The sequence below is a fragment of the Sinohyriopsis cumingii genome, chromosome 14, assembly GCF_028554795.1.
Source record: "Sinohyriopsis cumingii isolate HCF-2022 chromosome 14, ASM2855479v2, whole genome shotgun sequence".
Lineage (NCBI taxonomy): Eukaryota > Metazoa > Mollusca > Bivalvia > Unionida > Unionidae > Sinohyriopsis > Sinohyriopsis cumingii.
In genome coordinates, this window is record NC_142974.1 from 87,934,556 (window position 1) to 87,949,559 (window position 15,004).

At 32.7% G+C, this 15,004-nt stretch overlaps 1 protein-coding gene across 4 annotated transcripts in view; it reads left to right on the top strand.

Annotated features, from left to right (window-relative positions):
• LOC149784321 (sorting nexin-17-like) overlaps positions 1 to 15,004 on the top strand; it is a 196,658-nt gene extending 181,654 nt beyond the window's left edge. For 3 of the 4 annotated variants that reach the window (XM_089932348.1, XM_089932349.1, XM_089932350.1), the window contains one exon: positions 803 to 15,004. In XM_089932348.1, coding sequence (XP_089788474.1) covers positions 803 to 877 — 75 coding nt within the window. In that variant the 3' untranslated portion in view covers positions 878 to 15,004. The remainder of the gene's footprint in view (positions 1 to 802) is intronic. The other variant, XR_016413845.1, reaches the window with a different exon arrangement.

Here is a 15,004-nt window from a genome sequence, read left to right on the forward strand (position 1 = left end):
ATATAGATGCATAACCTTGATGTGTGTATTCGTATTGGACAGTACACTACTTACTTGGTGGAAAGTAGGTCAGACTTTTCAGGCTTCCATGATTATGTTATGTTTTTTTCTTCATTTAGTTCTGTTTCTATGGCACAATTGTATGTATAGGCATGAAACTTGATCAATGTATTCATCTTGGAATGATGTACAATGACATTTGACAGACAGTTGTTTATTGGTAATGTAGGTCATAGACCCATAAGTACTAGTTACATAACAATATTGCAATGACATTGAATGCCAAATTACAAATAGATTTAACACAATGAGGTGAAAAAGGAAAAATAAAGAAATATAAAAAATAACTATATGGAATGTTCTACTTACTCATGGCGACATTTTTCATTCTCTAGCAGTAACATATGGGTTGTGCATTTAACTTATTGTCACTGACAGCATTGTATGTACAGTCATGAAATATGATTGCTGTATTCATTTTGGGGAGTGCTACACTCTTGGGGCAAAAGTAGGTCACAATGACCAGTTGTTCATGCTCCATTTATGACATGAAGGTTTTTGTTTACTCCACTTTTCATTGACACCTTTGTACAGTCATGAATAAATTTATGTCAGTTAATCATCCTTGAGGGTACTACTTGGCAGAGGCAAGAACAGGTCACACTTACCTATTTCTCTTTGCAATTTTGCATGGATTTTTGACTATGCCAAGCTAGAGCATAAGATGCAGAATTCATCAGAAGTTTTGTTTAGTCACTGGGGAGTGTGTTGATAAATATGTATTTTTTTCTTTTTTTTGAAGGGCTTAGGGACACAGAATGGAGATGCTGTAACAAACTCCGCCTTTGATGATGCCATTGGAGATGATGACCTCTAACCTGGAAGCTGACCTTTTGGACCTGTACTTGTACATTCCATACTTCCACCTTAGTACCAGCTTTCTGCTTTTTATGATTTTTATGATTCACAATGGATGGAGAGTACTTCTGGTTCTTTTATGTTTTGTAGGTAGATGAATAAAATCTTACATAAAAAAGAAAATTTAAACATTATTGCTGTAGTTATTTCTGCTGTATTTTTAAGAAAATATTTTCAGTTGAGTACAAATTAATCAACTTTGTTTGGACAAAAAGTAAGTTGAAGTATTGTGTTCTATAGCTATTTCTATGATCATTGTTGGCTGTGGTCATTAGGGAACTACATTAATATAAAAGCTGGTTATCCAGTTTTCAATCAAAACCTCACAACCATTGTTAACAAGAAATGAAAGACTACTCTTTGACATTGCTGTTGCTTTTATGTCATAAAGTAAGGTGACTATTATCTAATAAATATCATTGAAAAATTAAAGCTAGCCACTTAATGTCAATGCCATGATCAGAGTGTACCATAAAATTATATTATAACCACTTATACTTGTGTATGGTGAAAAATTGTGCAATAATCAGCATTTGACTGGCTCACTGGTCCTTTTAAAATACAGTCAGTGCATTTGTCATCATTTCATAGTCATGGTAATTTAAAAGAAATGGACATTAATATAAATTAGGTACTCAGATTCACATATGTCCATTTTATTATTATTATGTTGGATAACTGTAAAACTTCAAAATTCATATATGACTACTTTGACAAAACATTTTTCAGATTTATCACAATCATGCATATTTTTCTCTTGCCATACAATTTGCAACAGTTTGGTTGTAAAATCATTGGTACTATATTTCATTCAGACTGACTGCAAAATGTCTTGCAGCTTGGTATACCATATTATACTCACTTATAAGTCAATTCAACTATAAGCTCCCCCCCCTTTTTTTTTGCTTCAGGGCTACAGAAAGCCAATTTTTTACCCTCCTATAAGTCGAGGTGTGTTTTGTAAATCAGATTCATACAAAGGGATGACTTGTAATCAGTGAGTCATAGTTGCACTTTGGAAAAATGAACAAGCCCAACTTGATAGATTAATAGATATATAGATATGAAAAATGACAGAACCAATGTAAAGTACAATTTTATTATTGAGTAGAACATGTCACACAACTAAATCAACAACTTACAGTTTTTCCAAATTAAATCCATTAAAATGGATTGGCATTTTATATCCATTTATATGATAAATTCATGAATTCAATTATAGGTCACATGCAGGTATAAAAATAGTTCAGAATGACCCGATTTCACAGTATCCCATAATATGTTAATTGCATGCATCTTACAAAGAAACAATGAAATTAAGTCCACATTTGTTTTTAATTCACGATATCCTATAAATGTTATCGAATGTCATCAGGTACAAAGTACAAGAATTCATCCTCATTCCCTGATAAAATTCTGAAATCCTCAATCATTGTCTAGTAAATGGTCGTGGTTTAGTCATCGTAATATGGTCTGATTCCATTTTCTTGGCTTCACAGTCATAGGCAGGTACTTATGTACAGACTGAGCTTGGGCTCAATAAGTAACACTTTAGTCTGTGAAATTTGTTAACGTTTGAAACCAAACACCTGTCAAGGGAGTTCAGATGTTACTCAGTACATAGCAACTATCAGACTTGTGGCTCAATCAAAGGATTGTCATATGGGAAAATAAAGAGGGTGCTGCCTTTACATGCTACAAGTATTAAGGTCATAGATGAAAGATGTAGAACTCTGCTTGGTGCAGAACAAGTACATGTACTAATTTCACAGCTAGATCAAAAGGATGGCCAACTTGAAATTGAGTGCTGCCTTTACAAGCCGAGGGCTTATTGGGTCATGTACACTGGCAGAAAAGTTGGGAAATTTCACTTGGGAATTACAATTCTAACTTATTGGTAAGGAAAATACAACTTAAAGCAAAACTTGTATTACATCAAACACAGTGTTTATACAGCAAAACACAAATATTAGTTCAAATACAGGTTGTTAGGACTTGTACAAAAATAGAAGCAACACACTTGCTAATAAGTACCCATGGTAAACAACATTAACAGACACTTAACTTTGCAGTGGATAGTATTTACCCATAATATTTTAACATTTAGTTAACTGCAGATACAAGTAATGTGTAAAGAATACTGACATAAAAAAGATAAACACAGCACATACCACATACACATTTCTGGATGTGGATAGTCACATAGGACATAACAATATATTAATTCACAGTATTTTTGTGTAATGCAAACACCACAAGTTTCCAAAATTACCTCTTGGTTATCAGTTAGTTTTGTTGCACTTATAAGATGGCTCCTACTCTGCATGAATCAAATTTTGATTTAAAAAAGGTTGACTTATAAGTGAGTATATATAGCAACTTGACCACAGTATTGTTGTTGTTGTTGTTGGGTTTAATGCCATTTTTCAGCACACGATAGGTTATGTATGGTGGCCAGTATTAATGGTGGAGGAAGAACCCAGGAAGAACCAGTGACCCACGAGAAGCTACTGGCAAGCTTTCTCACATACCCACATTGTTGACCACAGTGAACTGTGGGTTTAACATTTTGCTGGAATATTGAATAGGGTCAAGTGTACCAGAATAATGGGTTCAGAACATTGAAGTACATGTAACACTAGCAATAGTCAACAACAAACCTTTTCTGGATCCAATTTTTACTCTCCTACCCATGGCTATAAGGCCCATGAAGCTTATGGTAAAGCCTTGTATCCATTGGGCATGATGTCAGCTGTTTCATAAAGAGTGATACGTACATATTTTATGAGGTGATCTTGCATCTGATTAGCCCAGTTTGTTACCACTCCAGAGGCTATATTTCTGATTCAGTTTTGGTCAGACTTAAAATATGGGTTGATATTATCAAGATTGGGGACAATTTTAATAATGAGTGAAATTCATAGATATTAATAGGGTGATCTTGGATCTGATTGCTGAGCTAATTACCATTCTGGAAGCCATATTTGTGATCTGACTCCGATTTATGTCATTATTATTTTAAACAGTTTCAGAAGTGAGCAGAATAGAATCAGTGCATATTAGTGAAGCGATTTTCATCAGATTGTCTGAGCATGTTACCACACTTGAAGTCATATTTTGACATGGTGTTGATTAAACCTCATGTACAGGCTGATCAAGATCTTGAATCAGTTCAAAAATAGTTGGTATCTGCTATGACTATTGTCTTTAGCTAAGTAACAGAAAAGAGAGAAAACCACAAAATTTTCTAAAATTCAGCAAATAGTTTATTTTTCTAGAATACAAAAAAGTGAAAATTTTAAAAGCACTTTCAGATTTGTGAATTAAATCCATATAGTCCTAAAAGTTCTGTCACAAGTCCAAAAGTATTCCAAATGAATTCCAGTGGTATTCTGAATGAATTCCAATTTTGAATGTGCTGATGTAAGAATCACCAGGAATAGTGTTGCTGGACTAACAGTCTTGATGTATCACAGTGATATAATCCAGAATGTGTTGAATTAATTCACAATAATACCAGAATAATGATTTAGTCTGAAAAGTAATGAACAGTTTGTAATTCCAATGAATACTTTAAATAAACCTTCTCAAATATTAACTGAACATAACTAAAATTTATTGTTTTAAAGAATGATGTTATGAGTAAATTCCAATTCCTATGTAAACAACTTCATATATGTCTCCACCTGACCTATTTTGCAAAATATAATTTTCTAAAAATGTCATCTTAGTGATTTTTCCATCAATTCGTAAACAATGTCAGGTATGTTTACTTAAATGTGAGCAAGCTAACTGGAAAAGGGTAGGTAGATATTGCTTTTCCTAGGGAATGCCAATGTTCTGAATTCAAACCCAAATAATATATTTATCTCCAAGTACATGTAATAATGATCCTAAAATATAATCTAAATTCATAGACAAAAATTAGCTATGTAATATGTTGTGTACAAAATAACAAGATGTTAATAGTTGGGTAAGCCCAAACTCCAGATCTCACTTATGCACAAAGGCCAATTACACAACTTAAATATACATAACAGATCTGAATATATAATAATGAATTGACCCTACATGTGACTGGCTGAGATCATTACCACTCCAGATGCTGTATTCCTGCTCCAGTTTTGATCAAAACTTGGTCAGTAGGCATAATTAAGATTTTGGATGAGTACAGTTATAAGCAAGATGCATCCATATTAAAGAGGTGATTTTGGACTCATTTGTTGTACTCATCAACACTTCATTTCTAATATTTTTATCAAACTAGGTAAATAGGTTCTTATTTATCAAGTTTTCTCTCTTATGAGCAAGATTTATGCATGCAGTGTAATAGTGAGGTAATCTTGAATATGATTGACCTTTTTACCACTTTAGAAGCTGCACTTCTAACCCAATTTTGATCAGACTTGGTAAAGAGGATGTTATTATCAAGATGTTTAATGACTTTTGTTATAAGTCAGACCTATGCATATTTATGGCATGACCTCGCATCTAATATAGATTTTTGTCATCACTTTGAGACTGTTTTTTATATAGGATTTTCTATCAAAATCTTGGTTGAGCATGATTATGACTAAACGTTTTGCAAGTTAATGATGTGATCTTGCACCTTGTTGATGGAATTTATTTTTTATAGATTTGGATTAATGATATTAAGAACACCTATACTGTTATCAAGATGTTTGATGGGTTTGATTTATGAGGAAGATCTTCATTATATTAATGACATAATCTGGTATTGGATTGGCAAAGCTTGTTTACACTCTGGAGACCAAATTCCAGTCAGATTTTGTTCCAATGTAAGTGTGTATTATCATTGTTATAAGCAGGTTCTGTAATAAGTGAGATCAGTGCATATTAATGAGATGCCTTGCATGATTGGCTGAGCATGTTCTCTTTATCTAGAGACTATATTTCTCATGCAACTTCTATAAAACTTGATAAATTGGTTGATATCATTGAAATCTCAGATGGATTTGATTATGAACAAGAGACTATATTATTTATGCAGTTATCTTTAGAAATAATTTTAATCAGAATATAGTAAAATAGGAAATATAGGTATGATATAAAGCATGGGAAATTATACAGGATGCCTGCTTAGTGAAATGGTCAAATGGTGAATTATATATATAAGGTGAGTGACATCAGGGCCACTTGGTGGGTCTCATGTAACTGTTGGAGAGATTTTCATAAAACTTTGCAGAAATATATATTATGACTAGATTGTGTGTGACATAGCATAGTGATGCACCCTACTTTAGCATCAGTACCATGGCAAAGGAGAATGCAATTCTATGACTTGTATCTGTGTACAGAGTATAATATTTAAACCACTGAAGATACTTAAATGAAATTTTGACCATGACCATTATTTTGACTGGACAATGTTTGACATACTTAGCAGTGTCCTCTGTCTCATTGACAAGGTCACAGCAAGGCAAAATGTAAATCAGTGACCTCTCATACACAGTTATAACTTGAACCAATGAAGATATTTCAATCAAACTTTAGCTTATTATATATCTTGACTTGATAGGATCTCACATTTTGCAGTCATGCCCCCTTGCTCGAAGATAAAGTCATAAGATATGTTTTCTGGTACAGGATGTCATTTTTTCACCCAGCACATATTTTGATGAAAATGTATCCTGGTCCACACTTTATCATTCAGAAAAGAAGTCCCTAGTTCAGAGCTCATGGTTAGTAGGGAAAATTCAAAAGACAAGTGTATCACATGACATTTGCAGTAATCTTATTTAGTGTTGTTCCAATTATCGATTATAATCGATCATCATTTGGTTGAGCGAACCAATAAGATAATCGATTATGAAACTCCATAATCGATTATGTGTAAAGGGAGACTACTTTTTAGTTGTATGCAAAGCACAAAGGTTAGTAAAACTCCCAGCCACTAAAGTTGACCTGAAATTTATTAATTCCCTTCACAACTACAAATATAAAACCATAGAATATTTCATAGGTGCAAAATTTCATAATTAGGAACATATGGCCATTATTACACGATCAAGTTGTTAAATAGTTTGTAGTATTTGTAAACAATGACAAACAAGAAAACCAAGTCCTTCTACACTTAAAATTATAGACACATTACATATGAATGAAAGGATTTTGGGGGATTGTAGCAGTATTTCAGTTGCATATGACTTGTCAGCCATAAAAAGTTGCATTCATTTAACAAAGATGTAGAACAAAACTAACACACAACACAGTAGACAAAAATGTAATATTATTATCAGGTTAAAGTATACATGTCATTAAAAGAGATTACTCCTGTACATTTACTAACATCTTGAACTATTGATCAAAGATATAACTGAATAACAAACAAAAAATAAAATTTGCTCTTAGTAACCGATTATAATCGATTATCAGTTGGTTAAGTGGAACCAATTATCAATTATAAATTTCTGACCAATTCTCATCACTAATCTTATTGTTTTTAATTCATTGGTTACCTTGCATACATTATTATTTATATATAGTATTAATAGTATCGTGTGTGTGTGTGTTACCTGGCACATCTATAACATGATCAAATGCAAGCATTATAGACTGGGATATGTCTTGGTTTAATGTGCTTGCAGATTTAGGTCCATGCTGGTTGCTTGTAATAGAATATAGAATGAACAGCTTGATCCATATCTGCCGGCAGGTCTAATCTGTTTGTGTGGTAAGTAAGTAATACAATGAGTACTTTTGAATATGTGCATATGGCAAATTCATGTAGATATTAAGTTTGATCATGATCTTTTTTTCTTCTTTTCAACCATGAGATGAAGATACATGTATAAATAATTTTTTTTAAGATACTACCCAGATTCATGAATTTAGATATCCTTTGCAATCAAGCACTATGATTTATTTATCCACATGTATGTATGAAAATTTCATTTGTTATTTTATTTAAACTTTGTTTTCACTCGGACTTGCTTACTTAAGTCAAATTTGCAGTTGTAATGATTTTTAAAAATAAATATAGACATTTAAAAAATATCAAAGTATTTATCAACCAAAGATAGTTTAGCAACATTGTTTTTGTTTAAATTGCATTAAAAGCATGAGACAGCTTCAATTTTGGATAATGTTATGTAACAATTTGGTTTCAGACCTTTTAATTTTGTATTGGGAAATTTAAGAACAAAAATCCTAAAAGTCATGGCTTTCTGAAAACATTTATTACTTTGCACTCATGTACAGGTTTCACAAAATATGTAATAATTTAAGATTCACAGAAAGCATTTGGTATTGCTGAATCTTTAGTCACACTTTTAAAAATGCAACTCTTTACCCTCTGTGCATGCTTTTGTCATTGTAGTTTTGGCTGGGTGTTTTCTTCACTGCTGATCATTAATGCATTTTCAATATTGTGGGAGTTCCTTTTGAGAAACAAGCAAATTACAATTAAAGGTACCTTCCATTTATTACATGAAAAAAACATTACATTTTACTGCATTTTCTTAATGATGGCCATTCATTTTATCTTGCATTCACTTCTGATTTTACAGTACTTTTGGTCCAAGTGTATTGAACCTTCATATTGACTATGTCCATCGGTTTTCATTGTTAAATCTGATAGATGTCTATTTAACTGTATATTTAGATATGTAGGATTCTACTAGACTTTGAATATCTGAGTACACTATTCACATATAATAATGTAATTGCTTACGAAAGACAAGTATTTTGAAAAGTGATCATAAGTTTCACTAAGCAACTCAGGGACATATGAACTCCACACACAAAAACATCTAATTGTTGTCAATACTGTATTTACTTAGGTTATATTTGTGTCTAGTTGTAAGCCCTCATGAAAAATGTATTTTGATGTTTCCTTTGTCACCCCAAGCTTATCATAGGACAAAATAATGCAACATCCCCATAAATTGTGTACCTGTCCTGTGCATTGAAGACATTAACATGTGTCTGATGTTCACACTAGTGTTGACACATGAAAAACATAAATGTGATATTAAAATCTTATTGCATAATTAGTCCAGATTTTTCAATATACTGCTTTCTAAGTGTTTAAATCTACCTACACTTAAATTTACATAATAGACTTTTCATATAACTTAAGTCTTCATCATCAGCTTGTAGCCAGATGGGAATTTGACACTCCAAAAAAAAAATATCTCACCAGCTCTCATCACAATGGCTTTGGTTTTCAGTTTTATAAGGCTCAGATAGTTCATTTATATACTTTTATATCAACTTCCATTTTGGGGTTGTTTGTGCAATGCTACTTGTTTAGAATGTATTATAATATTTGTCTGCCATCCCAGCAGTTTGCACCCTCCTACTAATTTTAAAAATGAAAATCATCAAGGATATACAAATTTCACAAAACTTTGTCATTTCATTCATTCATTTATAGTTCATAACCTGATCATTGCCAGTGGGCCCTATCGCTGCTGTTTGAAACCAAATGAAAGTTTTCAGGGTACAAAATGAGCCTGCTTGCTGTCCTTTTCCAATTCCTGGAAAAGTCCATTTTCAGTGATACATAGAAGGTAAAAACTGTTATCTGCAACCAGTATTTGCAAAGTACAGCTTGAATAATTCTCCCCAAAATTTGAACAAAATAAAAGGGCAAGATAAGTCTTATGTACATATGATGAAATATCCAAGGTTATGGAAATTTACTGAATTATTTATTATCAGAGATGATAAGCAAGATCATTCCTGTTGTCTGAAAAAAATAGACTCATCCATGCAAATGTGGCTATCTCAGTAAAGAAACTCTCATTTGGTTTGAAACATGAACAGAGATGACAGTGTTAGAGACCCTGTGGCGACAGTGAGGTTGGAAATCATAAATCATTGAATGAAATGATAAAGTTTTGTGCATTTTTTTAAAATATCCTTGATGTTTTTAGTTTTTAAACTCTATTGGTGGTGGGTACAGACTGTTGGGTGGATAAGTAAATATTAAAAACTTGGCAAATTTGGGGTCTGAATGTACGTTGCTTCTTTCCCCTCTTTGTTTTAGACTTTTTACGTTCATGAGATCTTTGCTGCCTTGGTCACCAATTAGAATACAATGAAACTAACTTAAATCAGCCTCTCAATTAAATGGCATCATATGTAGACTGGAAATCAGTTTTAGTCCCATTTGAGTTGATGTAATAGTTATCAGACTTCTCTAAAATAACCATCTTTATAAACTGACCATAAACAGGTTTTTGACTCTAACTATTTTGTATCCATAGGTTTGAGTTCAGAGTTTAAATATAATTTTCTTTAAAATTCTGTGATTTCAACTGATTGCTTACACATTAATGTTGTCAACTAATGCTGGGGGGTAGGGTAGGAATGGCATAGTAAAAACATTAATGGATATATCATGCCAAGGAAGTGGATGCTACGTGCCTTTCCCAAGGACACACTGAGTCAGCCTGCCCAGGTTGTGTCCTGTGAAGGTATTGAACTCGCAACTCATGGATTACAAATCTGATGCTCTACCAACTAAGCAACCATGTCTTCCCCTCCCACCAGAAGAAAATAACAATCATTAATATAATAGATCTAATAGGGTCTTTTGTGCTATATAATCATAGAGCAAGAAGATTTTTTTAAAGCTATTTGAGAGCTGGGCATGTTTTTTCCTTTTTTTTTTTGGAGAAAATGTCAATGTCCACCACCACACCCCATCCCCTGAAAATGAAATGGTGGGTCCCTAAAGTTATGAATGCGGACATGCAACTCATGTAAATTGAATTGAGTAAGATTTTATTTATTTTGGCATTTTTCATAAGGTCTCCACTCAACTACAAAAAATATATGGCTATACAAACCTAAATGGGCACAGGCAATTGTCGCATGAGACTTATGCACAGTCATCAAGTTTAGCTATGTCACTCTAGAGAATCTTAAGGGAGTTATGGCAGTATGATTCGGGGTATCATGCACATATTTCAATCAATATTTGTCTATGATCATCCATGATGAGAGAGAACCTGTGTGAATGTAGAAAAATGTGGCAGTGATGGTTTTATATGGAGCTTATTTTTGTATGGAGCTTATTTTTTGTACCTTGCCAGTGATCATATGCCAGCTTAAATCTGATTTTCTTTATCCCTAATTATGTAACTCCTTTAAAAAAAGGACCATTGTTCTACAGCTTGATGTAATGCCTGAGTGTGTGTGCTCATGCATGCCCAAGTTTATAATTCTTCCCAGTGAATATTTATTTGCTTGTTTGATAATTAAATTGAATATTACACAATTGGTGTATTTGTATTCATGGCTTGGTTGTATGTTCACATGTACAAGGGACTGACCATATAACGTTTAGGGTTAGGGATGTTGGAATTAACTTTTGAGCCTCTAAAAAAAAAAATCTTTGTTTGCCTGAAGATTTTTTTTTCAGCTAATACAGTGGATATAATAAGTTCTTTTTTACTTTTATACATTAGAGCAAAAATATTTGTTTCAATGTTTTCAATAGTTGGAATATTTTTCATGACTTCTGATCAATTAATTGACAGCAATGACGTTGATGAAATAATGGTGGGATGAGGGGAAGTGGAACAAATACATTTGTAGTAAATTGTGTACTCTTTATTTCTGTTTTCCTTCTTTCATTCTGGCAGCCAATATCAAATAAAATAAGAAACTGGTGCCTGTCCATTCATCATGCTCACAATGAATATATGAAAATTGATGTTGTCAGTCTGTTAAGTAACAAACAGTACCATACAGAAAACTAAAGTGAGTCATGTACCATATGTCTTAACTAATGTACTTTTCTCTCACATTAAAAAAATTGTAAACAAGCATTTTGTGATCATTGATCAATAAAAGGAATAATTATATCGAATGGTTATAATGTAAGCTTTCACTCTCTGATACATATATAAAAGTGCTTTGGTCACTGATCCAAACATTTGGTTTTGATTCATAATTATACAAATATGGCTATTACTAATGTACATAAGTCTGCTTTTGTGTGATTATTTGTGGTAAATAAATAAATTGTTACTCTGTGGCAATCATGGCAGGATTCTGACATGCAAGTCAGTGTTAAACATAACTTTTTAAATGAAAACAAAAAGAAATGTGAAGTCAAACTTAATGTAAATACACACATCATTTAAACAATGTTGCAAAACAAAAAACTATGATTTATTATTATGCATACTGTGTGCAAATACAGAAATTAAGATGCATCTCTTTTTGGCCATCAGCTCTATGTTCATAGGGCTTGTTAGCCATACTGTCTATAGATTATTTTCAGATACAATTTTTACCTGGCCAAACCTATCCCATAGCTGCATCCGGTACGGTCATGTGCATTTGACGTAGGGCAACTCGAGTGACCTACACTTACATGAATAGAACATTTGTCATTACAGATTGCCGCAGATAGTAGTAAACAAAAATATGTCAGCACACAAGTATAGGAGCTGAAATGTACATTTTCATCAAGTATTTTTAACAATAAATGAGTATCTATTTATGTTACTATCATCTAAACTCCCCCCTCACCCTCTTATGACTGCATGGTAAAGATTGATCCAAAAATAAACCAGTTAACTTGTCTAATTAGCAGCAAACAATGAATACCAAAGGCGGTACATCACACATTAAGCAGATTCCTCAAAGATTTGTCATTTTTAGTTAATAAATTAAATGGGAATGAATGTGAATCCCCAAACTGTTTATGTTACATTGGATTATCTAAGAAATATATATTCTCTCTCTCTCTCTCTCCTTAGTTTGCTAACACCTTGAACAAATATGGATAATAATGATGAGTTAACTCATCCTGCGATACATTTGCAGTGGCCAGTTGCCACAGTAGTATCAGCTTTGTGTAATTCATATGGCTTCTCAGACTGGGAATGGGATCTGATTACGCTGGCATTGATAATGCTGTGTTTACCGGTATGCATCCACCCACTATGAAATTAATTATATGCAACAGATTTGTAAGTCCTCATGTTTTCAAGAGTGTATGGTCTTGAAGAGTCTAAATACATGTAGATTTGTACAAATTGTAATTCTAATCACATACGAAAATCATCCACCCACCCCTTTCCTTTCAGAAATGGATCATACAACTTTTTAAGTCCTATCCAGGACCACAGACAGAGTAGGACAAATTCTTTGGGACTACAACAGTCACCGGGTCCACCATTGTTTCAATTTGTGATTGCCTATTGGAAAATGTTTCCTAGGGCCCACAAATCCTGTCCTCTGCCCTGGTCCTCTCTGATGCTTTTTGTGCTCATATTTACTTTTCTGTTTTAAGCGGGTTACTGAACTATTTACTCATGATTTTTAAACACGCTATTTCTGTGAAGGGTGTACAGATGTCAAACCTTTAAAAATTTGTTTGAAACTTTCTTCATGACATACACTATGTTCATGACAATCGCTTAAAAGTTACCCTATGTTGATTGCGCATGCGTTAAATATTGGAGTAGAAAAACTCAGATTCGACTTCCTGAAAAAGGTCTTTAGTCTGTGAAAATAGGTTCCATAACAGGAGAAAATAATTGGCATTTTAATTGTTGATTTTCTTTATTAAAATTGATCCTAGATAAGAATTAATATTTTGCGAAGAAAAAGGGACATGTTGTTATCCAAGTTTCATAAAAATCTGATTGGGGGCCAAGGTCAGCATTTATTAAACTTTATTCTTTAGTACATTTATTTATAGGAGTACTAGTAACTGCTTGCAAATGTAGGGCAAATTTACCTTTTTACACTTGAGTGATCCACTTAGTTTTTGCCTTTAGTTCATGTCTTTGACTAAAGTTTTTTGCCTTTAGTTCCATGTCACTGAAGTTGTAATATTTTTAAAAACAAAACTTTTTATGTTTTGTGGTTGAACATGTAAAGAGAACAGTTTCATTATCAGAGCAGCATGGTATGCTAACAGTGTAAGAAGGTGCATGCATGGGTGGGGGGGCAGTCTGAATCTCCATGCCATTTCTTGTAAAATACAATATTAGCTACAACTGTTGGTGAGGGTCAGAGTCAGAAAAACAGAAAAAGTGCACATCATGTTTTAAGGCTAATGAAAGAGTCAACTCTACGCTGGCTAAATTTGCCGTAATGCATGAAATATCATTATTTGCATGAAAACATCATGTTGGTAACTAGTTATTTCAGGAAATTAATAAAATTCTGCTCCATAGTTTTTGTCACATTATAGTGAACCTCATTTTTTTGTGGTGTAGACAGATAATGCACTTTAAGTTTGTGTATTTAGTATTTGCAGCACGATTTGCACTGCTAAAATATTATCTTCATTACCCACATTTTCCGTATGTATTTTGCATGACCTTAACCTTGTCATTTTTGCTTTACTGTTCAATTTTTAAAAAACCCAAATGATTTTCAGTGTTTTACCTGAAGAGTTGCTTTAGATCTAATGTTTGAATTGTATTAAATATTTTGAACTTTCTGAAGCCTACTTTGTTATGTTGAACTGTGTCACTCGAGCTTTATTTAATGTCAGAATATTACTCGAATTTTTCTCCCTGGTTTCTAACTCCATCAGATGTTTCACATGTACATATTAATTGTGACATGGATATAAAATATTTAATGGATCAGCTGATCCTGAGCTGTTGTGCTAATATTTAAATTGTTATATTTTTGAATATTATATATTAAAGCAATGAATTATGGAAGCAGATATTTTAAAATGTTGACAGTATTGTTTCCTATTGTGAAGGTATTTACAGATCAAAGTTTCCATTTATGATTATGATCATGTGATACAAATACTTCTTACTGGATTAAATTAATCAGAAATGTTCTGTGAACAGAGAAATAAGTTTACTTGTACATTTGTATTATATGTAGTAATAGTAATTTGAAGTGATTTTCTCATTTGACTTTCATTTGTAAGCAACAGATTAATTAACTGATATTATGCGTTAATCTTACATATTCTTGAAGTAGACAAACCTGTTGGGTAGATATGATATTCTTTTATCAAACACTGTGAATTAGTCATTTCTTTTCATTATTGTGAGTTTACATACATGATGCTACTGATTAGTTAATAATGATTGTGCCAAATGAAATTAAACATGATCATGCTTTA